At 43.5% G+C, this 27,615-nt stretch overlaps 1 protein-coding gene and 1 long non-coding RNA gene across 4 annotated transcripts in view; one reads left to right on the top strand and one right to left on the bottom strand.

Moving 5' to 3' along the window:
- Positions 1 to 5,294: 5,294 nt before the first annotated feature.
- The window catches only part of LMTK2 (lemur tyrosine kinase 2), an 83,136-nt gene continuing 60,815 nt past the window's right edge, over positions 5,295 to 27,615 (top strand). For 2 of the 3 annotated variants that reach the window (XM_082429950.1, XM_082429948.1), the window contains exon 1: positions 5,295 to 5,696. Coding sequence is in view for 2 of the 3 variants with exons in the window: in XM_082429948.1 (XP_082286074.1) it covers positions 5,615 to 5,696 (82 nt within the window). In the remaining variant the exon portion in view is untranslated. The remainder of the gene's footprint in view (positions 5,697 to 27,615) is intronic. The other variant, XM_082429949.1, reaches the window with a different exon arrangement.
- LOC309645218 lies at positions 14,947 to 17,849 on the bottom strand. The gene is made up of 2 exons (XR_014254793.1): positions 16,813 to 17,849; positions 14,947 to 16,474 (listed from the first exon to the last, which is right to left on the bottom strand). It is a non-coding gene; the product is annotated as an uncharacterized lncRNA (long non-coding RNA).

The raw sequence follows: 27,615 nt of genomic DNA, 5'->3' as shown, positions 1-27,615 counted from the left end.
AAAACTGCTCTGGGGAATGATGACGTCGAGTAGGGGGTCAGACAGTGACAGGGACGGGTCACCAAGGGAGGCGACAAGCAGAGGTGTCCATCATGCTCTCTGCCCAGTGCAGTGACTGACTGCAGCTGATGCTCGGTGAATACCTGAGGGTCTGACTCAGGGGCAGCCCCGCGGGTGCTGGCTGGACCCACGGGAGGGAGCCACCAAGAATCCTCGCAGAAGACTGAAGTAGCTGAGAGTCGGTTTCAAGCATCTTCTGATGCTCTGAGGGGTTGCGCAGGGCTGAGAAGTGGCTGGAGAGCAGTGGACAGAGCTGGGCTTGGGTTCAGGACATGAGCAGCCACCAAGGGCTGGGCAGCCACCAAGGGGCGGGGCAGCCACCAAGGGGGCGGGGCAGCAGGGAACTGTGTGCCAGGATGACGCAGCTGCCAGCATCACCTTGGACCTGGAAAGATGTGCTATATCCTGGCTGCTGGGGCCCCAGAGGGCATGCCTAGTCCAAAGTCTTCATAGTGGGAGGTGACCTTCCTACTACCAAGATTCATATCATGGGGGTTTCTCAATATGGGAAGGAATTCAGCTTCTGGGCAGGCCAAAGAGAGAAAAAAGCCCAAGTGTTCATCCCAGGAGGAGAATCTGTCTTTCGCAACAGATTTATTTTATTGAGCAACTATTGCCTTCAGGGTAGTATTTGTTTCCCCACCTCCTCTCTTCCCCCATCCCCACTTCTGTCCCCGCCAGGAGGCAACCCCTAATAGGGCCTCTCACCTGAGGGGCACACATAGGGCAATTTGGCTCACAGCTCATATTCACAAAAGTCCTTCAATGTATGCTTTTGACATTATTCAGTTTTGATTTTGAGACTCGCAAGGACCCTGGAGCCAGGCTGCCTGAGTTTGGATCCTGCCTCTGCCACTTACTAGCTATGTGACCTTGGCTAAAATACTTAACCCCTCTGTTTCTGTTTCCTCATCTGTAAAATGGGAATGTCAATAGCTTACACCAGTCACAAAAAGCCACATATTGAATGATGCCATTTATAGGAAATGTCCAGATTAGGTAAATCCATAGAGACAAAAAGTAGATTCATGGTTTCCAAGGAGTAGGAGGAGGGGCGCAATGGGGAGTGACAGCAAATGGGCACAGAGTTTCTTTTAGGGATGATGAAAATATTCTAAAATTAGATAAAGTTTAAAGAGTTACCATAAAATGCTTCGAGCAGTACCTGAACTATAGAAAATGATTTCTAAGTCATTGTTAAGTAAAACTCACTTCCAAATGAAGGCATTCACCCTGATGAGCTTGGGAAAAATATGCTCATAATGTGATTTTAAAGTGGTATTCCATTCCTGAATCTCACTGTCTGTTGAGTACTTTTATAAATCCTGTAATTATCTTGAGGATAGCATTGTTCATTCATTCATTTTTACCATATTGGGGCCCCACCTCCATAAATGGGTGGTGGCTCAGGGCTCTGAAAGGCCACCACATCTGGCGAGCTGTCCTTGATTCAGTCAGCTTTAGACAGAGGATCTAGAAGGCAACAGAAGGTGAGGACTTCATACAAAGGCATTTAGAAGGAGAGCTGAGGATGAGGTGTGTGGCCTTTGTTTCATTGGCAGAGAACTAGGAAGAGGTGATTTCCAAGCTGCATGGTCTCTTTATTTGCTCAAAGCTGAATTAAAGTAATGCAACCACAAAAAGGATTCAAGTCAGCAAGCGGCAGCCATAGAAACCCTATGGAGGGTGCCCTATGGCAAGACCACTAGTGCGCATAACAAGTGGCTCTCTGGGAGGAAAAGAGCCTTGATTAGTAATGTTTGCCAATTTCCATGGTGTAAATACTCAAGCTATAGACATGATATCATTGGAGTCAGAGTTGGCAAGAGTTGTGCAGTAGTACAGTATTATATAGCATTTCTGCTATACTATATAGATACAACAGATGTAAATAACCTTAAAGCATAGATAACAGTAAATGTAGCAAAATAATTGACTTTTTAGTATTTATAACCTTTGCTTTTTAATAACAACTTTGAGATATAATTCACAAACCACAAAATTCACTCCTTTAAAATGGATTTTAGTATATTCACGGAGTTGTGCAATGATCACCATTATTTAATTTTAGAATATTTCCAACACCCCCCAAAGAAATCCCATACCTATTAGCAGTCACTCCCCATTTCTTCCCTTGGCTCTAGGCAACCACTAACCTAATTTCTGTCTCTATGGATTTGCTTAATCTGGACATTTCATAAAAATGGAATCATACAATATAACTTTCATGACTGGCTCTTTTCACTGAGCATAACGCTGAGGTTCATCTGTGTTGATTGGTCTCACTGAGGTTCATCTGTGTTGTAACATGCATCAGTACTTCACTCCTTATTATTGCTGAATAATATTCCATTACAAGGATATACCATATTTTGTTAATCCATTTATCAGTTGATGGACATTTGCGTAGTTTCCACCTTTTGGCTATTATAAATAATGCTGCTATGAATGTCGGTGGACAAGGTTTGATGTGGACATATGTCTTCAATTATATTAGGTGTATATCTAGGAGTAGAATTGTTGGGTCATATGGTGACTCTGTGTTTAACATTTTGAGGAACTGTCAGACTATTTTCCAAATCGGCTGCCCATTGGCACCTCATTTCCTAAATTTTTCTTTTACGTTTTCAATCAGCCATCTGGTGTCACTGGCTCAGGAAGCTGCAATGTTAAACAATTGCCACTGATCGTTTTCAACAAACTGGGGGTAGTGCTGTTTGCACTAAGGGAGTTCTGAATCCTGTCAAATAAAGACAAATCCTGAGAATGATGCCTTTCTAGGGAGCTGCCTGACAGGTCAAATAGTGACAGTTTTCTGGGGATGCAGCTTTCGGGAGAGCTCCAAACCTGTTCTGTCCCCTCCAGTAGCTTAGCTAGGCTGTTCATTTTCACAGCTACCATGGTTGTGAGGCTGATGTTTTTCAAGGCTACCACGGAGATGGGAGAGAAGAATGTGGCTACAGCAAGTGAAAACACCACAAAGCTCACCGTTCTTACTGAGGTCAGCCATTTTTCTTTAATAAATACTCCTTGTGTTGTTGCAAACCTTTGGCTAATTTCTAGAGTTCTGAAGAAGTTGATTTTGACAATTTTTACTAGTCTTCTCATTGCTTTCCTTTCTGAAAATGCTTCTCCTTATTACTTTTGTTTTTAATATAATTAATTTAATTGCAAGTTTATATAAATTAATTTTCAACAATGGCTGTGTCTAACAACTGGCATGCAAAATTCCTGAAGATTTAACAATTGGCTTTCACAAGCTGGTACCAGCTGGCTCCAGTATACCACTGACAGGACCCTCACAGATGTACCCATTTGGTCCAGCTCAGCGCTGCAAACATTTAGGGTACTCGCTGAGTGCCATATCCTCAGAGATGCATGCTCCTCCAGTACTAAAGTGAATCCATATCCCTTGAATCCAACCCTCAGCCAGAGCTTGCTGGCAGGACAGACAATGCCTGTTGAATCATCCAAGTGATGGCTTGGCATGCAAGAAAAATTGGAAAAGGCCGAGCACAGGTGAGAACAGCTATAGAAACACTGAAAGATATTGCTTCTCATCTTAAGGATCTAATCCCAAATTGAGCCAAAGGTTGTTTTCTGATTCCTAGAGGAAACTAAACAAAGCAAACAGGTTCTTATTTGCTTTATAAATTCTCTAACTGGACGTCTTCAAGAGAAGCACTGGGCAAAGATGTGAGCAGTGAGGTAGGTGGTAGGTTAAAGGTTTCCATTAGACACCGTCCGAGGAATGTGCACCTTAACCCTTGCTCTGTGAAGTGGAAAGGAAAAAAGTTTTTTAAAAAACTCTTCAGCTGGTTGAATAATAACGAAACCTGCTTTGGGATTGTGGTCTGACATGTGGTCGTTGGAGCTCACTTTAATTATGATTAACAACCACAAGGATTATGAGGCAGGGCTTTGGTTGGGCCAGCACTGCTGCAAACAAATCCAGTGACTCCCCATGGGAAACAGTGTGAGCATTCCCTGGCTTTCTCAAACTCAAAGTCCGGAGCTTCCTGATCCAAGGAGAAGCACAACAGGGTGATTGTGTCTCTTTTCCAGACCTTTGCCTTCCTTTCCTTTCCCACATAGAGATCAGCAGACAGCCATATACACTTTAACCCAGTACTTCCACATTCCAGCTATTTGTTTACTTAGGTGTTTATTGGCTTGCCTTAATCATTCAACAAATATCCCCTGGGCATGGTCCATGTGTCCACACGGGGTTAGCCCCCCGCAGAGAGCTGGCATTTGGGATGGACATTTGAGGAGTCCGGAGAATTGGGGAGGCTCCCCCGTGCTGCCCCATCTGATAAGATTCAAAACAGTCCCTCTCATGCACAAACTGGGCTATGAGTGCATTCTCCGGAAGAGCCCAGCATTTTCCCAGCCTCCAGGCTTCTCTGATCGTTGTCACTTCTACCTGGAAAGTATTTTTTTCTCTACCCTTTCTGCAGAAGGATGCTCTCCTCACCTGTTGGCTGGGTCTTGTCACTTGGTGGGGAGAGGCGGGCACCCGGGACCAGGCACCATTGCTTTGGAGAATTCCTACTGGAGCCACCCCCAGCTGACACGTGCCCAGTTCCTGTCCTTAGGGAGCTTATAGTCACAGGAACAATAAAATATGGCAGCTGGGCTAGCAGTCTGTCCAGGGCCAGGGAGGGGCACTAGGAGCTGCTAGTCATTTCTCCTGAGGTTGGGAGAGGCCTTCTTAGATGACATCATTCTTCAGGTGAGTCTCCACGGTGGAAAGGGAGTGTGCCAGGTGGCCAAGAAAGGACAGGAAGGGCACTCTTGCCAAGAGGAACAGCTTGAGCTCAGGAGCTGAATTAGTGGGTGCGAGGGGAGAGGTATTCTATTCTTGTTGAATTGAAATAAAAAAGCCCAAAGCTCCTTGGTGGCTGATAGGTCAACCTAAGAAGAGTCTAAAACGTCTGTTGCAAGTAAAAAAGGCAGAAGGCAAAACAGGCCTATTTTTACACGTTTTGAAATACTGAGAAAAAAATTCAGAATGGATTCTGGATGCTTTTCATTGTCTTCTTTATACTTCGCTTTTTAAAAAATTGTAAAATAATTGCTGGCATCACCTGCTGCTCACGCACTTCTTGGTCTGCAGGGGGCGCACCGGCGGCCACCCTCCCTCAGCCAGGGTGATGGGCGGGGCCTCCCAGGCGGGTGTGGAGCTGGCGATTGGCGGGATGGGCTGTCTATCACGGCGTCCCGCCCCCCCCACCCTACGTCACATGACGCAGCCCATCATGGCGGTGGGAGTGCGGCTGCGCTGGCCCGCGGCTCCGCAGAGCTGCTACCGTTGCTTCTGTTGAGAGGCGGCGGCGGCGGCGCAGGCGGGCGGGCAGGAAGGATGGTGTTTCTGTGGTTGGAGCGGTGGGTGCGGACCAGGATCTGGGCTGAGGTTTGGCCGAAACGACGTGTGCTCAGGAGCAGCCGGCGCGGGTGCCGCTGAGGCAGCGGAGGGAGGCAGGACTGACTGACGGACGGAGGGACGGAAGGCAACCCGAGAGCCAGTCTCCGGGGCCGCGCCGTGGGCGAGATGCCGGGGCCCCCGCCGTTGCTGCTGCTAGTCCTGGCCGCTGGCAGTGCCGGGGCCGCGCCACTTCCGCAAACAGGTGCAGGTGAGCGGGCCCGAGGCAGGGACGGGGCTGAGGGGACCGGGCTGCGGGACCGCTGCGACGGGGGTGGCTGGGAAGGAGGCTGCAGGCCCGGTCCGGCCTCGGCGCCGAGGAATCGGAGGGCCTGCCGGGGCGCGAGGCCCGGGGAAGCGAGTGATTAGGGAGATTTTGCAGCAGGGACGTGTGGCGGGGTTGGGGGTGGGGGCAGGCTGCCTCTCGAGGGCCGAAGCGGGGGCGAGGCGATGCGGATGGGGCTGGGGAGGACTGCGAGCGGGGCGGCAGCGACCGACGCCTCCCGGGGTAGACTGCAGCACCGGCTCTGGACCTGTTGCCTGAAGGTCCTCAGCCTACATCCCTTGCCGGCAGTTCTGCTTCCTTTTCCAGATGTCACCTGCCTCCTGTGCTTTTCTCACATCTTATAATAAGAACCGTTTCTTAGCCTTAATCATACTTAAATGCAAATGACTTGGAGAGCTGCGCAGAGTTTCCTTCGCTCCCTGTAACTTGTTCTGAAGTTGTAAATTGATTTTTAGACGCTGTGCGTTTTATTCAGATTGAATCTCTGGGGATGAGAAGGAAACCACTCTATAAATATCTCTACTTTAGGAAGCCAGTGATTAGAGTAGCAGCCTTTGAATAACTATTGACAGAATGGCCCAAGGGTGATTGAAGTTTCTATTTTAGCTACGTCAGTGTGTGATTTTCTTTTTTTCTCCCCATCATTTTCGTTTGTGGTTTATTTTCTCAGATAAAACTTCAGTCCAGGAAAGCATCTCAAGTTGGATAATTTTTTTTTTTAAGGAAAAAAATAATCTAGGCCAATTTGCCATTATCATCTGTTGCTTATCTTTGAAATGAGGAGAGACTGAAATTTCATAGAATCATGGAATTTTAGAGATGGGAGAGACCTTAAAGAAAATTTAGTCCAATTTCTTTCGTTTTGCAGTTGAAGATAGTGAGGCCCTGGGGGTCAAATGACCTACCCAAGGTGACACAGCTAAATTTTAGGAGGAACCACAACTAAAACCCAGGTCTTAGATTCCCCTAGCTGTGTGATTTTTCTGCTTTACCACTTCAAGTCTCTTATTAGCTGTTTAGAATACTCTTGAGGTCAAGAGTTATTTTAGAATGATGTTAATTGGGTGCAGAATGTGGAAGGTACTGTCCCTAGTAAGGACATATTTTTCAAACACATCTCCAATGGAAGCTAAATATAATTGTTTCCAGAGACACACCAGGTTATGTCATTGAGTGCCCTTTAGTTGGGTATAAACTGTTATCATTGTACCATGTAGTGTATTGCTAAATTTCTGCCACTGCCTTAGATCAAATATGTGTAAGGTGAATTCTGTTTTCTGACCTGATAGATAAGAAGAGTGAATATTATGAGGAATGTATAGGCAGCCCAAGTAAGAGTCACAGAAAGTACCTGGGAAATTATAAAAGACTGTAGGGAGAAGTGTCAATGTTGATATTGAAACATATTCATAGTGAAATTGAAAATTAGCACTAGAATAGGATAGTGGATAAAGATTACATATGTGAAAGGGATTCAAGAAGTTTCCAGATGACTTTGCTCTTAATCGAAGTTTTACATATTTTGTAAAACAGATTCTATTTAGGAAACTTTGGAAATGTGTCTGCTTATAAACCTTCTTTTTTTGGCCAAACCGTGAGGCATGCAGGATCTTAGTTCCCCGACCAGGGATGGAACCCGTGCCCCCTGCAGTGGAAGCAGGGAGTCTTAACCACTGGCCCACCAGGGAAGTCCCTATAAACCTCTTAATGTGTTTATTCCCTTCTTTTACTATTTCATGGAGGTATGAATCAAAAAATTGAATTTTTTTTGGAGTGTTGTAAAACAAAGCAATCAAGAAAATTAATCCATAAATAGAAATATTAAATCTTGGCATTAAAAAAATGTAAAGAACTATTTGGTGACTGGTAGCAGCTTTTGTAGATTTTCCCTTTGTAGATTTTCCCTCATCTTCTATTGCTTGGAGGGTGTATGGTGAGACTTGTGGTCTATGGATGACAGGTACCTACTAGGGTTAAATTATGTGGAAAAGATGCACACTCACACATAGATTTGGGAGTTTTTATTTCCATTCAGAAGAGATTGTTAATCCTGGTAATGGGGGTAGATTCTTGACCAAGAAGAGTAAAGAAACCTTTGAGCTAATCCTGATAAGTGAGTTCGCTGGTTAAGAAAGAGGAACCCCTCTGGAACATACATAGTAGATGAAAGAGCAGTTAAACATTGAAAACAGCTATCAAGCTTTTGATTATCTGGGGGCCTGTACTCCTTACAAAGGGAGAGCTGGCCATTTTCAGATTCAGAGTAGATCCATTGTATATGGTCTTTGCCTCCTTGGCCTTACTCTGCTTAAAGTTCAAACTGGTTAATACTGCCTTGGAGAAAGCATAGCTTATCAACAGTAGGTTGGAAAAAATACTTGAATTGTATCCTTTGCCAGCCTGTTTGAATGGGGAAATGAGACAGTTAACTGAAATTCAGCATTTAAGTCGAAGTTCATTTATCCCACGTTTCTTTGTCATCCAAAATCATTTCTAGGTTCTAAAGTTGAAAAAAGATATTTACCCATTCAGTCATAATAAGCTTTGTAAATATGTAGATTGCCTTTGCCCATCAGGCAAGAAGGCATTTCTAGGTTGAATTTTGGGGGGAGAATCTCTTTATCACTCTGAGAGTCCCTTATGTCCTCCCTGGGGGGGGGGGGTCTTTTCCTGAGAATCTGTATTTCTGCAAGGGCCCTTGTTATATAGACTGAGATCCTGCTGGTCCTCACTTAGGAAGCTTACGTAAAGAGAGGAAGTCCACTGTTTCACACACAGTTCAGTTACCAAGCTAAGATTACAGTTAAGAAATTCTTTTTCTCCAGATCATAGTTATCAGACCTTTCTTCTCTTGGCAAATATTTATGTGCCTTTTGTAAGATTCTCAGAATTCACATCATAAAGAAAGATGTTGTATGCGTGAAGGCATTCCTCTAAGTCCACAACTTGTTATTAATATTAGGATAGTGGTGAGACAAGGAAACTCACTTCTATTGTTCTGTGGCATATTAGGTCACAGAGTACAGAGGAAGCTTTTAGCAGTTCCAGATAAAGGACCTCACGGAAGTCTGTGAAGCCGGTGGGACTCAGCTACTGATTAAACAGCAGCTTGTGAAACCGGGGCTTTTGTTTTAGATTAAGCAAACAGGCTTGTATCTTGAAAAAGATTTCTGAAGTAAAGGAAGTGCTTTCTAAAGTGTGAATTTTTGTGTTTATTTTAACAGCTTCTGAGAGCTTTCCATGCAAATTCTTGTCAGGATATATGGCTCTAAGGCTTGAGATCTGATTTAGACCCGGGAATGCTGTTAATTGCTTTCAGTTGGTGATATTTTGGGGTTAACTAAATATGTTCATTTGCATAGTAATAGGAAATCTGTCCAGCAACTTTGTAGCTGATCAGCATCGAAGTTATCAAATCTCTACAGTTTTGCTGATATCAATGTGCTGACTGTTCACGCAATTCTCTTGAAATTTAGAGTCCTTGGGCCCTCTGTGCTCCTGTGGGCTGTGTCGCTTAGAACAGCTGTACGTATAATGAAAAACACTTTGTAATGTAAATGTCATGTAGGGGATAGCCAGGGTTCTGAAACTGTTAAACAGACTAGTCCTCAAAAAAGTCCTTGTAGGTGGACATATAAAAAGAATCCGCCTTTTCAGCTCAGTTGAGAGTAAAATTCATGAACCAGTCACAGGAGGAGCAGGCGTTGTGGCCAGAGCTTGGACTTCGGAGTTAGTCTGGGTGTGAGGCCTTCCTCTGCCACTTTAAAGCTTTTAAGACCTTGCCCAGTCACTTGACCTCTCCAAGCTTCTTAGAATTCAACTGTTAAAAAAGGATGATGATAATATTTAAGGGGTTGCTGTCACGTGATAGCCATGTCTGCTACAGGTTAGGACCTTGGCAACATAGATTCCTTCATTGCTTCAGATTTCTTTGTAAATTTGGTGGGTTATCCTAGAATTGACTAATGGTGGGTGGTATGGCTTCAAAGAAGGAAGTCACCGTGGTAGCTGCTTATCATGGAATGCCTAGAACTTATGGATGTAAAAAAATCTTTGTTTCTCAAAATAGCAAATTATATGATGGGTGAAGATCCTTTAGCGAGAAATCTGGCTTATTGAAGTATGATGTATAAGCTGGTAGTGTTACTTCTTGAAATTTATAGTCTTGGGGAATTATGCTAGAAAATTTTAAGATGATCTGGATTAGCCTGCTTTTATATAATAAACCTGTTTTTGGACATCGAGATGACTAAAGCTCTTGCATGTGAACAATTGCTGGTTTTAATTTACTTAAAGGAACCACGGGCAATCTAAGTTTGGTTGATCCCAAACAAAATTGTATACTCGCAGAAAGCGTCCCTGAAGGCAGCCCGTTCACCCAGACTGTGGTAGGACCAGCACAGGGCTGAGGCTTCCCCTTAGAAAATGTCATTCGGAGAGGCGAATGTGACAGACTTGCTTTCTCTCTCTCTCTCTCTCTTTTAAAATTATGTATTTTTGCAGTCCTCTAGTGGTGCTTCACTCTTTGAAATTTTTATTTATTACTCAGACACGAGGAAAGGAATACTATAGAAAGGAGAAGCTGGACAAACGTTCCTGGTCTAAAACAAACTACTGTATCTGGGGTGGTTTTTAGATTCGAATTTCTGCTTTTCTGTGAATCCTCATATGAAGACGCTGTAAGAAAGCTGAGGAGATGTGGTAAAACCTGTGTCAGAGCAAAATGTTGGAGTGAAGTATTTTTAAGTTGTAGTAAATGACTGATTGGGAACCATGCCTTGGCATTACAGTTATTTGCTGCAAAGAACAGGCATATCAGAAAAATAACCTCAATATTTCAAAAGAAGGTTTTGTGCAAAGATTACCCCAGTGCAGAGATTCCAGATTTCACTGGACTTTATTGTGATTCAAGTGGGCAACATGAGAACAGCTGATGCCGAGTGTCGCAGGTGCCTGAGACACACAACACGGTGAGCGCCTTTACTTCTCTGAAAGCCTCTGCCCCCCACCCACTGCCCTCCACCCTGACTGCAAAAGAGCGCTTTGTACTCTTCTGCCTTCCTGGGGCTTCAGAGGGGTGGTGGTAAACCTTACATTTCATTTTTAACAGCTTGGCAGATTTTGCATTTTACTATATTATATGTTTGTTTTAAAAGGCTTAAATTCCCATCACCTCAAACAGATGTGCCACGACCAGGTGCTATGGTGCAGCTGGAGTAGCTCTGGGCACCCGGCATCTGAGCCCAGTTTGGGAAGCTTTGGGCAGGGAGGTCCTGGCAGCTGAGTTTCTGCTGTCCCAGCCTCCGCTCTCCCCCTCTCATGGCACTTTCTTAACAGCTAAATTGATCTGCTCATAGTTTGCAAAATATCCTGTGTAGAGTTCCATCTTCCAGCGCTTCATATTCTGTTTGCAGTTGCCTGACTCTTCCCCTTGTATCTTTTAAGTGCTGTCATCTCTTTCTTTGTCTTTTTTTTTTAACCTCTTTGCAGCCCCAGTTTCCCTACTAAGACCTTTCTCCTTGCCCAGGCTTGGTGATTGCCACCCCTAATGAACTCTTAGAGTGTTTCCTTGTGGGACAAGATGTTCCAGGGGATGCAGCATGAAAACGTGGGAACTTTCTAATTTATTTTCATTTCGCCCTTAAAAAATTTTGACTTATGTGACTTTTGAGGGATAGAATGTATTGGTACACTAATGCATTTGTATGACTTGTAAATAAATTTACATGAAATGGAAGGACTACGAAGAAAATTTACTGGTGGGTTGCATCATCAAAAAAGGTTTGCGTTTGTTGTACCAGCCTACCACTTGCACTTAACAAATACCACCTGTTTCTTTAAGTCCTGTCTCTTCACCTGGATTGTAAGCTCTGTGTCTCATCGCCTCGGTATTTCTCGTGTTTGCGTGGTTTTGAAGTTTGTGGGTGATGCTGAAGTATGAGAGAGATGGTGCTGGAGAACTGAGTTCACCAGACCAGTACTCCAGAGCGTGCGTGTGTTAAAAGGAGGGGGTGTCAGCTTAGACCCTGTCATTGTCCTGTGAACTTCACCTTCATCCAGCCCCAGTCCTTCACCTGGAATGAGGCCATGGATAGTTGTTTTATTTTTAGCCATAAACTTTTTCTTTTAGAACAAATGTAGATTTACAGGAAAGTTGCAAAGATGGTACAAAGAGCTCCTGTGTATCCTTTGCCCAGTTTTCCCTTTTGACATTGGTAACAACCAGGAGCCGGTACTAATACACTGTTACTAACCAGCGTCCAGACTTTACTCACATTTCTTTAGTGTTTCCCTAATGTCCTTTTTCTGGTTCAGGATCCCACAGTATGTCTAGTTGTCATGGCTCCTTGGGCCCCTCCAGTCTGTTCCCTGTTTTTGATGATCCTGACATCTCGAGGAGTCCTGGTCAGGAGTTTTGTAGAATATCCCTCAGCTGGTGCGTGTTTGATGTTTTTCTAGCTGTTAGGCTGGGATTCTGTGTTTTGGGGAGGAAGACCACAGAGTTGAAGTGCTGTTCTCATCACATCATGTCAAGGGTACGTGCTTTCAAGACTACTAGCCCCTTGATCCCCTGGCCGAGGTGCTGTGTGTCAGCTTTCTCCGCTGTCAGGTTACCCTTTCCTCCCTTCTCCGCGCTGAGCCTATGCACAGCCCGCACTTAGTGGTGATGAGTTCCGTGCCACCTCCTTGAGGTAGAAATTACCTGGGATTCTGTATAGGGTATTTAACTATTCTTCCCCATTTATTTCCTTATTCAATTATTTATATCAGTATGGACACATGGATATTGATTTTACACTTTGGGTTATAATTCAATACTGTTATTTATTTTGCTGCTTAAATTGGCCCCTGGGAGCCCTTTCAGTTGGCTCCTGTGTCCTATAGACATATGTCCTTTTTTTTTTTTTTTAAGCACTTCCTTGTTTTCTGGCGCTATAAGAAGCTATAGGCTCACCTTGTATATTCCCTGCTCCAGCCCTAGGATCAGCCATGTCTCACGCGGCTTCCTTTTATTGGAGAGTGATATTAGAAACCGATATCTGGGCACTGGATTTGCTTGCTGCTACTGGCACATTTATAATAGGGTTTTTCTTTTTTGTTTGTTTTTATTTTAACATCTTTATTGGAGTGTAATTGCTTTACAATAGTGTGTTAGTTTCTGCTTTATAACAAAGTGAATCAGCTATACATATACATATATCCCCATATCTCCTCCCTCTTGCATCTCCCTCCCACCCCTCCAGGTGGTTCCAAAGCACGGAGCTGATCTCCCTGTGCTATGCGGCTGCTTCCCACTAGCTATCTGTTTTACATTTGGCAGTATATATATGTCCATGCCGCTCTCTCACTTCGTCCCAGCTTACCCTTCCCACTCCCCGTGTCCTCAAGTCCATTCTCTACGTCTGTGTCTTTATTCCTGTCCTGCCCCTAGGTTCTTCAGAACCATTTTTTTTTTTTTAAGATTCCATATATATGTGTTAGCATACGGTATTTGTTTTTCTCTTTCTGACTTACTTCACTCTGTATGACAGACTCTAGGTCCATCCACCTCACTACAAATAACTCAGTTTCGTTTCTTGTTTTGTCTGAGTAATATTCCATTGTATATATGTGCCACATCTTCTTTATCCATTCATCTGTTGATGGACATTTAGGTTGCTTCCATGTCCTGGCTGTTGTAAATAGAGCTGCAATGAACATTGTGGTACATGTCTCTTTTTGAATTATGGTTTTCTCAGGGTATATGCCCAGTAGTGGGATTGCTGGGTCGTATGGTAGTTCTATTTTTAGTTCTTTAAGGAACCTCCATACTGTTCTCCATAGTGGCTGTATCAATTTACATTCCCACCAACAGTGCAAGAGGGTTCCCTTTTCTCCACACCCTCTCCAGCATTTATTGTTTGTAGATTTTTTGATGATGGCCATTCTGACTGGTGTGAGGTGATACCTCATTGTAGTGTTGATTTGCATTTCTCTAATGATTAGTGATGTTGAGCATCCTTTCATGTGTTTGTTGGCAATCTGTATATCTTCTTTGGAAAAATGTCTATTTAGGTCTTCTGCCCATTTTTGGATTGGGTTGTTTGTATTTTTGATATTGAACTGCATGAGCTGCTTGTAAATTTTGGAGATTAATTCTTTGTCAGTTGCTTCATTTGCAAATATTTTCTCCCATTCTGAGGGTTGTCTTTTCGTCTTGTTTATGGTTTCCTTTGCTGTGCAAAAGCTTTTAAGTTTCATTAGGTCCCATATTATAGGGGTTTGATCCTCTGCTTCCTGTATCTAATCCCAGGTGTTGGGAAAAGAGAGAGAGCGAGTGAGAGATTTTGGAGGGACAAAGGGCCTCTAAGAGACAGATGACTTGGACGGACCCTGCGCACATTTGACCCTGTCACTTGACCACCTTTTAACTGCCTATTAATACCATCATAAATACTACACATCCCACACTTGTGGTATAATGGTATTGGCAAGATGTTATTTTTATTTTCAGAGCAATGGATAATTTGAAAGATTTTATTGACTGTCTCCAAGAGCAGCCTAATCTCTGAGAATAGGAGGGAAACCTTGTAAGCTTAAGGATCTAGTTAGAGAGAATTATTTTAGGGGGCCTGTCAGCTTTGGAAATTGTTGAAAGGGATCATAGGCAACTCCTTTAATTGGTGAAAGTTCAGATAAAATGTCCAATGACAAGTCTCTTGGAGAGTACAGGGGGCTGTAGACTTTCTGTGATCTTTTTACGGAGCTTTTTGTTTCTTTTCATTTTTGATTATGGAAAATTTCAAACATACACAAAAGTAGAATAATTAATATAATGAACCCTCATGTGCCCGTCACCCAGCATCAGCAATTTTGAATTTATGGTGAATCTTGTTCACGTGTACCTTTCCCACTGGCCCAGCGGCCCCCACTGTTCTGATATAAATCCCAGCCACGGTACCAAGTTCAGCTGAAATTGTTTCAGGAAAAAGTAAAGATGTTTTTATAAAACAGGATCATTTGCATCAAGATCACCCAGGTACTTGTAGAAATGCAGGTTTGGGGGCCCCCAAACAAACCAGCTCAATCGGAATTCTGGATGTTGGCCCGGAAATCTGCATTTGTAGTACTTTTCAGGTGATTTCTCCAATCCCGAGACACAAAATTTTTTTTTTTTTCACACACACACACTGTATTTTATTTTTACAAGAGATAAATAGACTGACACCAAGCATTGTAAATGGATGACCACAACAAAAGCAACAATGATTGCAATTACCAAACATGAAACACACTCATACTATGTCATAATATTGACATTCAGTCCAGTAATCCTCCACTGTAACAGCTCCTTTACTTTGCAGTGAAAATTGATTTGTATATTCTTTGCCTCTGAGTCCTTGTGGGATTTTTTTTTTTTTAATTCAGACAGAAAGTCACAAAAATTATAATCATCCTCATCAGTTCACTCAGTCCCATGTAATTAATTTTTTTTTTCACCTTGATCTTTTGTTAGCACTTTTATGAGTTCATCAGTTTTTCATTAGAGTTCTGAAAATGCTTATTCATTCAGTTCAGCAGTACAGTCAGTTACCAGAAACCTGTACTTGTCAGAGTCTTTTCTATGAATTCCTTGAAGATGAACCCCTTTTATAGGAACATATTTGCAAAAGCATCAGAGTACACCCAGAACTGTCTGTAAATGACACAAGACTTAAAAATGACCACGGTTAAAGATTTGATGAAAGTTCATAATAGTGCAATTGGCAAGGAAATTTAGTTATTTCTGAGATATACATTTTAAAGTAATAACTAGAATTATGACTTATAACATTATACCAGAACATACAAGATTTTTAGAAATTTCACGTAATGTCTGAAACATTTATATTAACATATTTCCATACAAATAACCCAATGAAAGTTTAGTATTAGTTGTTTTGTTTGTTTGTTTTTTTATACTGCAGGTTCTTATTAGTCATCAATTTCATACACATTAGTGTATACATGTCAATCCCAATCGCCCAATTCAGCACACCACCATCCCCACCCCACCGCAGTTTTCCCCCCTTGGTGTCCATATGTCTGTTCTCTACATCTGTGTCTCAACTTCTGCCCTGCAAACCGGCTCATCTGTACCATTTTTCTAGTTTCCACATACATGCGTTAATATACAATATTTGTTTTTCTCTTTTTGACTTACTTCACTCTGTATGACAGTCTCTAGATCCATCCACGAAAGTGTTGTTTGTTTATTTTTTTTGGCTGCATTATGCAGCTTGCAGGATCTTAGTTCTCCGACCAGGGATCAAACCCGGGTCCCCGGCAGTAGAAGCACGGAGTCCTAACCACTGGACCACCAGGGAATTCCCCCGAGACACAAAATATTTTATCTTCCCCCGAGACACAAAGTAATATCAGTTATTTAATAGAAATCTGTTGACTTGTGGAGCTAGTGAGACTCAAGGAAGGAAGAACAATTTAAAATTTAAAAATTAATGTCAACACCTAAAATCTGAAGTGCTCTCTGCTCCTGACCACCATACATGAATATCATTCTGAAGAATCCTCCTGTGAAAAGTATGTGTGCTATAACCACAAAGGAATTTAAACAGGGTAGAACACACTTACAGCACTTACCGCTCCAAAGACCTTTTCTTTCTTTCATTTTTTTTTTTTTTGTAACTTTAGCCCCTTCTCTGGGAGTCAGTATAAATAATAACCTCTTGGGCTTCCCTGGTGGCGCAGTGGTTGAGAATCTGCCTGTCAATGCAGGGGACACGGGTTCGAGCCCTGGTCTGGGAAGATCCCACATGCCGCAGAGCAACTAGGCCCGTGAGCCACAACTACTGAGCCTGCACGACTGGAGCCTGTGCTCCGCAACAAGAGAGGCCGCGATAGTGAGAGGCCCGTGCACCGCGATGAAGAGTGGCCCCCTCTTGCCACAACTAGAGAAAGCCCTCACACAGAGACGAGGACCCAACACAGCCAAAAATAATAAATAAATAAATAAATAGAAAAAAATTAAAAAAACAAACAAACAAACAAAAAAAATAATAACCTCTTTACATTTTATAAATCTCTGTATAAATAATCGGTAAAAAAGAACTGTGAGCTGGTAGCCTGACAGTCCGATGCCAGAACTGTGAGCTGTGAACCTCATGGTGTAGATGTTCCTGCCCTGGCCTGCCAGGGTTCTGCCCACTGCAGCTCAGACCAGCAAGGAAACTAAGCTTGAGCAGGTGTAACTCATGCCATTCTTAGTTCTCCAGGTGACAGATGTGCGTGCTTTGTGAGAGTCCCTGATTCTTGACCTGTACAAGAACTTGCAGGGTTATTTTTTTCCAGTATGATACCATGTTGTTAACATTTTGCTATAAAAAAGTTTGTTTTTCTAAACTGGTTTATTTTGGAATAGCCTCGGGTTTGTAGCCCATTTTGTATATTTCAACAGGTACTTTTTTTAAAGCTAGTTGGCGTATTTTGATGTATTTGCTGTGGGTGTATTGATATGTACAAAATATTTTTATGACGAGCTAAAGAAAGCAAACTATCTCTCTCTGAAACTGCTACAGTATGATGATTGTATAATCGGTTGGGTTTGATTAAGAACGTCATAGGCCCGGGACTTCCCTGGTGGCGCAGTGGTTAAGGATCCGCCTGCCAATGCAGGGGACACGGGTTCGAGCCCTGGTCCAGGAAGATCCCACATGCTGCGGAGCAACTAAGCCCGTGTGCCACAGCTACTGAGCCTGCGCTCTAGAGCCCGCGAGCCACAACTACTGAGCCCGCATGCCACAACTACTGAAGCCCTCGCACCTAGAGCCCGTGCTTTGCAACAAGAGAAGCCACCGCAATGAGAAGTCCGTGCACTGCAACGAAGAGTAGCCCCTAGTCGCTGCAACTGGAGAAAGCCCGCGTGCAGCACTGAAGACCCAACGCAGCCCAAAATAAATAAATAAATAAATAAAAAGAACATCATAGGCCCACACACTAGTACAGATAATTCTGGACTCTGTTTTTTGTTGGTTTTTTTTTTGGCAACTCATATGACTTGCATAGGAGAAAAGAATTTCATTCTAGGAATCTAGGATAGTGATTTTTGAGAGAGAAGTTGCTCTTATCCCAAAGTGAAACCACTAGAATTTAATTTTTTTTTTTTTTTAATTTTTAAAAATTTATTTGGCTGTGTCAGGTCTTAGTTGCAGCACGCGGGATCTTTCGTTGCAGTGCACCGGCTTCTCTAGTTGCAGCGCACAGGCTTCTCTCTAGTTGTGGTGTGTAAGCTCCAGAGCGCGTGGGCCCAGTAGTTGCGGCACGCGGGCTCTCTAGTTGTGGTGCACAGGCTTAGTTGCCCCACGGCATGTGGGATCTTAGTTCCCCGACCAGGGATCGAGTCCGCGTCGCCTGCATTGGAAGGCAGATTTTTAACCACTGGACCACCAGGGAAGTCCAGAATTTAATTTTTAAAAACTCTTGTTGTTTTTTTTTTTTCTCCTTGAGGTCCATGTTCAAAGTCCATCCTGAAAGTGTCTTTTACCCCTTTTTGCTACACTGAACAGGAGGCTTGAGTTTGACGTGATATAACTGCAGCCTTTAATTATGGCAAGTAAATCTCTAAGACGTTTTGGACTTAGAAGACAGAAGAGGATGAGTTTGCAGTCATTTTTCACATTTAAAATATCTACCCTAACCAACCAGTAATTGTAAAATTCTGTAGTTTCAGCTTATTGCAAAACCGAAGGTTGTGATCTACTGGTTACCTCTCAGATTAGCCTCTGAATTTAAGTGTAGTGTGTTTTTTACGCTGCAGATTCTTCCTCAGAACCCTCAATAAATTCAACCTGCGCTCCTTTCAGAAGGAAAAAAAATTCCTCTTCCTGGTGCTGCCTGGCAGTGTACCTCCCTAGAATGGTTCTGTGTCAGCAGCAAGTGTTACTTTCCAAGGATGCAGGCTGCAGGTTCCAGGCGCAGAGCCCCACTTGACTCTGACTTGAGACTGTTACTAAAATGCAACACCCGGACACTGATTGCAGGTGAGGCACTGAAAAATAACAAACGTACCAAAATAGTCCCCTGGGAACACTCCACCAGAGGCCTGATGCTGCAGTGCAATCCAGAAGTCTGTAATTTAACTTTGTTTGCTTTAAAAAAAATAATTTCAATAAAAGATCTGATTACTAATTTTCACTGTAGAGGCACTTGGCGAACTCATGCAATTTTGGAATTATAATCCTTTTGTATAGAACTTTAGAGCTGAAATGCCAGTTTGCAGGTGAGGGAGCTGAGGCCCAGAGCCGTGAAGCAGTAAGTTCGATCCCGTACAGCCTGCCAGAGGCCGACTTCATTCTGGGTTGAGGGGACCTGACATCCAGTGCACCCTGCTCTCCCGTTCACTGCCTCGTGCTTTCAGGAAAACTTTTATTAGTGTGGTGCACACGCATAGACTGATTCCAGTTATTTTTCCTTGGATATTTATTTGTATTTATTATCTGAAAGTCCTGAGTGAAATTTAAAAATATTTATGATATACTTGATTCTTGAAGTACTAAAGATAATTCCTTATTGAATTAGGAAACGTGCTAACGTCCATAATTAGGCTCACAAAACCACATTCATATTTAATTTTTTTAATTTGTAAGAACAACAACTTCCACCTATGAATTGATTTGCACTGTTTAATTAAAGGTGATTTAAAAATATTTCTGACTTGAAAGAAATGTAATCGTAAACTTGTAAACATTCGCTTGTGAACATGAAAAATACTTAAACACTGTGATTAAATAAATGCTTTTGTGGAGGCGTGGACCATGTCTAGAGTCTGCTGGAGGCTGTGGACCCCAAGAAGAGTACTCGCGAGCAGATAGTTTGTGTGCACTTTGAAGAGTCACAGGCAGGTGTCAAGAAATGTATGTGGCGTCGTAGACACGTCATTTTCCTCCTCTTTCTCTCAGCTCTTCAAGACCACCTCCTTGATTGATGCCCTTGATCCCATCCTTCCTCATCTCTTGCTTCCCTCCAGGGCTCAGTTAGCAGCAGCAGTAGCTTCCATGTTTTCTCCTGGACCCTCTCTCTCAGTTCACATATAAAAGATGACAACTTAATGTATATATTTTCCCGCATAGCTTTATTCTACTTTTGAATAACTTTATTAGTGTAAGTTCTCAGAAGTAGTTAAAAAAAAAAAAAAGTGAACCATTCTTATGGTTCTTTTGCTACTAATCACCATATTTCTTCTTCTTTTTTTTTTTTTTAAGAAATCACTGATTTATTTTATTTTTTAAATTTATTTATTTTTGGCTGCGTTGGGTCTTCGTTGCGGTGCGCAGGCTTTTCATTGTGGTGGGTGGCTTGTCTTGTTGCGGAGCATGGGCTCTAGGCTCACGGGCTTCAGTAGTTGTGGCACACGGGCTCAGTTGCTCCGCAGCATGTGGGATCTTCCCGGACCAGGGCTCAAACCCGTGTGCCTTGCATTGGCAGGCAGATTCTTAACCACTGTGCCACCAGGGAAGTCCAATCACCATATTTCTTTCCAAGACACTTTTTAAGATGCTTTCCTCCTCTGCCTTCCGTACACCCTTGTCTCCATCTGCCTCTACAACGTCCTGTTTCCTGTTTGACCCTGTTTCTTTGTCCCATCCCCATCCCTTAAATGTTGTTCCCACCCCCTTGGCCCTCTCTTTTCTATTCCCCTCCCCATCTCCTCTCTATTTGCATCAATTAGTGCATGTAGATATTTTTTAAAGTGAAAGTGTTCCAGGGCTTATAATAAAAATAGCTTAGGGAACCCCTGTCCCATCCTGTTCTTCTTCATCCCTACTCTCTGCTCCCCTGGGCATTGCCCGCCAGCTCTTTTAGCCATGTTGCTAAAGAACAGGCTGGAACCACTATTTGTTGGTTTCAGTAGGTACTGAATTTCTGCTATGGAAGAAGAGGATTTGTATACTTACACACGTACACACTCTCCCCCTCCTCAGCATCGTTATTTACAATTTTTGGTTAAATCAGCATTCAGCGTTCATATTTTTATGACTACAGATACTATTCGCAGCTGAGCCTATAGTGTTTCTGATGATTAAATTTCTTCCGCATCTTTTGTTTTCGCTGGATGTTATCATTTCCTTAGCTCTTCCTGAGTGTATCATTAATTTGTCCCACGCTCCTTGGCAGGAGTTGAAATGTCCTCTCGGTGGGTTGGCTGCGCCCTGTGCGGGGCTTGGGTGGCTCTCCCACTGCCCCCAGCGCTCTGCTGCCAGGTCTGAGGCCACCTGATTTCCTTTCCCACGTGGCCTCTGTACCCTGCCTTGGATAGAAGCTTTTGAGACTTTCTCTCTAAATTCCGGAAGGTTGCAAAGCGGTGCCTTGGCGTGAGTCTTTCCCGTTCATCCCACTCATCAAGGTGGGTACACAGTGGGCCTTTTGAATCTGGAAAGTGGCGTCCTTTAGTTCCAGAAGAATTTCATACACATATTTTTTTAGGGAATTATTTCCTCTTCCTTTTCTTTGTTCTTTTCCTCCTGGAATGTCTGTTAGTTGAATGTTGGGCTTTTTTGGAGTGAGCTTCGACTCTCCTTTTGTTCATGTTTTATCTCTGTTCTACTATGTGACGGCCTTTGTTTTTTCTACTACACTTTATTTCCAGGAGTTTTTCCTTCCTCCTCCACCCCCTTTCTAAATAGCATCTTCTCATGAGTGTAGTATCTCCTCTTATTTCTGGGGATATTAATTATAGTTTTGTAGTAATTTTTAGGTTGTTTTTTTTTTTTAACCACTGTACGGTCTGCCTCCTTCAGATCCCTTTTTCTCTCTTTGGGTTGGTCACTTTCTTTCACCTTATTTATTTATTTATTTATTTATTTATTTATTTATTTATTTATTTATTTATTTATTTATTTATGGCTGTGTTGGGTCTTAGTTTCTGTGCGAGGGCTTTCTCTAGTTGCGGCAAGCGGGGGCCACTCTTCATCGCGGTGCGCGGGCCTCTCACTATCGCGGCCTCTCTTGTTGCGGAGCACAGGCTCCAGACGCGCAGGCTCAGTAGTTGTGGCTCACGGGTCTAGTTGCTCCGCAGCATGTGGGATCCTCCCAGACCAGGGCTCGAACCCGTGTCCCCTGCATTGGCAGACAGATTCTCAACCACTGCGCCACTAGGGAAGCCCTCTTTCACCTTTTTTAAGGAGGGTTTTCTCAAATGTCAGGCGATCCTTGAAAGCCTGCCCGTGTTTAAGAATGAGGGACACTGATGGGAGGTGTCCCCTGCGACCCTTTCCCTTCACACTCCTTGTCGCATCTGCCGCCAGGCCCCGGGCACTCCTGCCTCAGTGCCCTGGACTAGGAGTGTGCCCTGAGCGTCACCACGTGGGAGCCGTGTGATCTTTGCCTCTCCCGGCTTCAGCTTCTTCACTTTAAAGCGGGGCTAATAATAGTACCCACCTCAAAGGGTCTTTATGGGGTTGGATGAGTTTAGAACAGTGCCTGGCACTGTAATCACCATTTATGTATTAGCTATTTTTATAACCACCTGGGGCCAAACCACCATCATTTCTCATGTGAATTATTCTAATATCAGAATGTGTTCCCTGATCACTTCATATAAAGTAACAATCTCCCACATCCCCTGCCTGCTTTATTTTTCCACATTGCTTATCACCATCCGAGGTACCATATATTTACTAATTTGCCTGTGGTCCGTCTCCTGCGCGAGAACGTAAGCTGTGAATGCAGGGGCTTTGTTCTCTCCACTTCTGTACTCCCCAAACCTGTGGCAGTGCCTGTTCTGTAGAAGATGCTTGGTAAACACTTGCTGAATGAATCGATGTGTTGGCTGGGGCTTACTGGTGGGTAGACTTCACAGTCTGGTGATGGAACAGCTGTTTCCATAAGAGACACCTTGTCCCCAGAACTCTTCTAATTATCTATAGGTCTCTTGACTTGGGCTGGACACCTGAGTGTCTGGAAGCACCTAGTTATATTGGGTTTACTTTTCTGTATAATATAAAGACAGCATCAGAGGAACATTATCAGATAGGAAGCCCTAGGTAATCTTGCCTTGATGTTCCATAGACCCTTGTCCAGTTCGGTATTGTAAGCAGTTTCTGGCTTAGTTATGAAGGTAGTACTTTATTATGGAGAATTTACACAAAGTAGATGGAAGAGTATAATGAATTCTCTGTACCCCTCCCCCAGTCCAACCATCCCTATGGCCGGTCCAACTGCATCCGTACCACCATCTGCTTCCTCTAAAGGGAGAACTTTTAAAGACATGGCCAGAGAATATGTGTCAATTATATTGGCAAGACTTTCAATTAGACCTTAGGAGGCTGGAAAGGTTCTGAGACCATAGACTCTATCAAGGTGTTGTAGGAAATATTAAGAAACAGGTAGGGCTTCCCTGGTGGTGCAGTGGTTGAGAATCTGCCTGCCAATGCAGGGGACACGGGTTCGAGCCCTGGTCTGGGAAGATCCCACATGCCGCGGAGCCACAACTAGGCCTGTGAGCCGCAACTACTGAGCCTGCGCGTCTGGAGCCTGTGCTCCGCAACAAGAGAGGCCACGATAATGAGAGGCCCGCGCACCGCGATGAAGAGTGGCCCCCGCTTGCCGCAACTAGAGAAAGCCCTCACACAGAAACGAAGACCCAACACACCCAAAAATAAAAATTAATTAATTAATTAATTTTAAAAAAAAAGAAAAAAGAAAAGAAACAGGTAGACATGTTTTTCTAGGATGTTTGGGGTCTGCCCTGCCTGGGAAGTAAGGAGCACACATCTAGGTCATCTCTCCTTTCCTTTTTGGCCGTATTTTGCAGAAAGTGTACCGGCTAAGTGTTGTGAATACAATACTGCCATTGACTTGCCTGCACGATGCTACAGATTTCAATGGGAAGTTGTATGGAGAGACAGAATGTCTTTTTCCCCAGACATTAATGGTGCACTGAAGTGGCCAGTTGTGGGGGAAGAAGCCCTGGGAAATTGGCCCAGGGTTTCTACTTCTGGGACCAGATGCTGCCTGTTCATTAGCTGGCTTCCTGGACCACAGGGAGGTCCTGATTCAGAGCCGTTACAAACATCTGACACTGCGGATGACTCCACACCTTAACTATGCCATCGACCTGATTCAGATTCTAATTCGTAACATATTATCCCTGCCGTCATTTTCCTGGGGTATGGGCCCAGGGTAGTCTGGCAGAGGTCATCTAAACCTGACATTCCTTGGGCCAAACTGTGCCACCTGAGATGAGCTCTTTTGTGGTGGTCTCCATCCTGGTTAGTGATTTTAAAATTGGAATAAAGTGAGCCTCTGATAACAGATTTTAATGGACACAGCTGAGAGAAACAGCGACTTCATGTGAAATGATCTCATTCACCGGTATTCAGTCAGCACTCAAAGTATATAACCTTTCTGCAGGTGTGAGAGAACAGTGGGGTTGGCTGACCTTGGAAATCGTTTTTGAACAAGAAGAGCACTTCACTGGTTAGCACACAGCATGGTTTGTTTTTCTAGGCTGTTGATGTCCTGGCTTAGGGGTCTTCGTGGAATCTCTGATTCATCAGCTAGATCATCAGCACACTATTTACTGTTTCCTGCGGTTGGGTATATTTAGTGCTGTGCTTCATTTTCCCTTCCTAATATTAGAATTCATCAGGGAGATTCCAGAGTGTTTAATGTTATTATAAATAGGTGTATTGTTAAATTAAGAGGCAAGGAAAACACTTAGTGACTGAAGATTCTGTGCACAGGAAACCTTTATGATAGATGGGTTTGTAATTTTGAGGTGTTAAGTAAAAATGTGTGATTTGCAATGATTGTCTGAATTTTTTTCCTTGAGTAGTATGATTCATTTGACTGGTCTCCCAGATGTAGGGCTGCTTGTCAGGATGTTGGAAAAGGAAGGTGGACTTGTTGGTCCTACCCTTAAAAAAAAAAAAAAGCCTGGGCTTGATGTCAGGTCCAGTTTGGAAGATTGCTGGTCCTTAGCTTCTCTGAGTTCTGCCAGGTTTCCTTTGTCTAGTCAGCCCAGTGGGCACCAGCTTTAATTGTCAAGTAGACACATAAATCTCTCCTGTGCATTTCCTGAGTGTGAGGGTGGAGAACAGAAGGGTTAGGTACGTATCTGACGCTGGCTTTAACTGCTGTAGAGTCCGTTCCCATTTTCAAACCACTGCGTCCTGGGAAGCCAGGGAGGAAGGCTGCGTGTACTTGTCTCTGGTGCTGGCAAGAATGGATCCCCTACCAGTGGGGATGGTGTTCCTAAATTAATAAAGTTACCGTGTTCAGGGCTGAACTCAATCCCCCTCCAACTTCAGAAGATGACTGACTATATTTGGAGATCAGGCCTTTGAAGAAGTGAATATGTTAAAATAAGGCCATTAGCTCTTTAGCTGCTAATCCAATATGACTGTTGTCCTTACAAGAAGAGGAAATTTGAACACAAAGAGACATCAGGGATGCTCGCTCAGAGGAGAGACCACGTGAGGACACAGCGAGAAGATGGTCATCTGCAAGCCAAGGAGGGAGGCCTCAGAAGGAACCAGCTGTGCCGACCCCTGGGTCTCGGACTTCCAGCCTCCAGATTGTGAGACAGATTTCTGTTGTTGAAGCTGCACAGCGTCTGGTGTCCGGTTGTGGTGGCCCGAGCAGACTAATACGCAGCTTTAGACTCGTGTCTTAGAAGGCATCTGTTAAGATTCCCTGTTAGTTGGGGTACCGACAATGGAGGCTCCTTGTCCAGCACCATCGGGGGCCCGTGGAGGAGAGGGTGTCTTTGGACCCTCTCTGCCGGCGTGGGGTGAAGCCACTCTGACGGCCTCCAGTGAGATGAGATGTGCAAAGGGCACGGCGTGTGGAAATAAATACCCTCTATCACAGGAGAATGTAAGTCGGGGGAAACCCACTCCTTAAGAAAACTTATTTTTTAAAGAAAAACAACGTAAGAGTTACACTGCTAAACATGAATTGCAAAATGGGCAAGTAAAGAGTGTTTGTGGGAGTTGTGTGCAACCTGGGGAACGAGTGATAAGCCATGACTGGGGCAAGGGAGGGACACCCCAGTGCCGTGGACGTAGGGTGATTAGTGATGGGGGAGAATCTTTGCTGAGTAAGAGCATAAAATTACTGAAGGAATGCTACTTGTTGGTCTTATTTGTTTGACCCTGAAAGCATGAGTTTATCCTGTTAACCAGTAGATTAATGATGGATTTCTGGTGGGGGAGAAGGTGAACTTGAAGACTGAGGTCACAGAGAATCCATCTGGAAGGACTGGGAGAGGTCCGTCGTCGCTCCAGGTGGAGAGCTGGGGCTAGTGATGAGGGTGCAGGGCGAAGAGGTGAACGGGGGCTGGAGGACCAGGGACGCTGTAAGGCTTGTTAAGGGGTTTGGACTTTTGGCCGACAACCGTGGGAAGCCCCTGGTACAGAAGTCAAGACGTGAAAGGGTGGAGCACCTCCTCCTGTGTCCCCTCCTCCTGGTCTCCCTCCCTGTAGGTGCCCACTGTCGCCTGCTGGTGACGTTGTGTACACACTGTTCCGACCTGTTCTGTTTGTTTCTGTTTTGTTTTTTTTTTCTTGTTTTCATTTAAACATACATCCTGGAGATGGGTTAAATCGTATCCCCCTCCTGGATTCATATATTGAAGTCCTAACCTCTGATAACTCAGAGTGTGATCTTATTTGGAGACAGGGTCTTTACAGAGGTTATAAAGTTAAAATGAGGTCATTAGGAGGGCTGTGATTCAGCATGACTGTGTCCTTATAAAAAGGGTAAATTTGGACACAGAGATAGGCACAGAGGGAAGGTGATGTGAAGATTCCCAGGGAGAAGACAGACCTGGGACAGATCCGTCTCTCACAGCCCTCAGAGGAACCAGCCCTGCTTCATCTTGGACTTGTAGCCTCTAGAATTGTCCATACCAGTTCGTACTTTGTTACACCATTTCTAGCAAACTATGACACACAGATTGTAAATTGTTATATCTACTTTTTTTTCCTATTTTAACTTTTTATTTAATGGACTTGAAGAAATTATTTAATAAATGGAAAACTTCAAACATACACCAGACTAGACAGAGCCTATAATGAATTCCCACAAACGTACCTTTCACCCACATTGACTAGGCTTGGGACCATCTTTTTTCGTAATACCCCCATCACTTTCTCTACCCTCATACTATTCTGAACCAAATTCCAGACATTGTTAAATAGGTCACTATCTCTGAGAGATAAAGACAACTTTTAAAAACAGAGCCATTATCACTCTCTCCTAGGAGAACTAGATCATGCTTCCGTAATATGGTCACTTGTCAGTGTTCAGATTTCCAATTGTCTCAATGTCATAATTTTTTTAAGGTTTTTGAATCATGATTCAAATTAACACCTGTACATTGCAGGTTGGTTTGTCTTTTAAAATCTCTTTTAATTCTTTCTCCATCTCTCTTTCTCTCTCCTTGTAATTCATCAGGGTTTTCTCCTTGAGTGTTTTTTGTAGCCTAAATTTTGCTGATTATGTTCTTGTGAAATTTAATATGTTCCACTATTTTCTTTATTTCCTGTTAATTGGCATTTAGATCTAGAGGCTTGGTCAGATACAGGTTTGATATTTTGTTACTATTGGATTGTTTGTTTTGGGTAGTACTGTGTAGTGGGTGGTGGTGTGTTGTCAGGTTGTCTGTCTTTTTGCATTATTAGCTATCGATACAAATGTCCTGTCATGAAATATTTTTCTTTTTTTTTTTTTTTTTTTTTGAAATATTTTTCTTTTGGGTTTTTTTTTAAACAGCTATTTAAGAATGTAAGCACTATTCTTAGCCAGCACGCCATACCAAAACTAACAGTGGGCAGTCTTTCCCCACAGGCCATTGTTTCCTGAG

Source organism: Balaenoptera physalus, assembly GCF_965194825.1.
Source record: "Balaenoptera physalus genome assembly, chromosome: 16".
NCBI lineage: Eukaryota > Metazoa > Chordata > Mammalia > Artiodactyla > Balaenopteridae > Balaenoptera > Balaenoptera physalus.
This window is presented reverse-complemented; position numbering and strand designations above follow the sequence as displayed.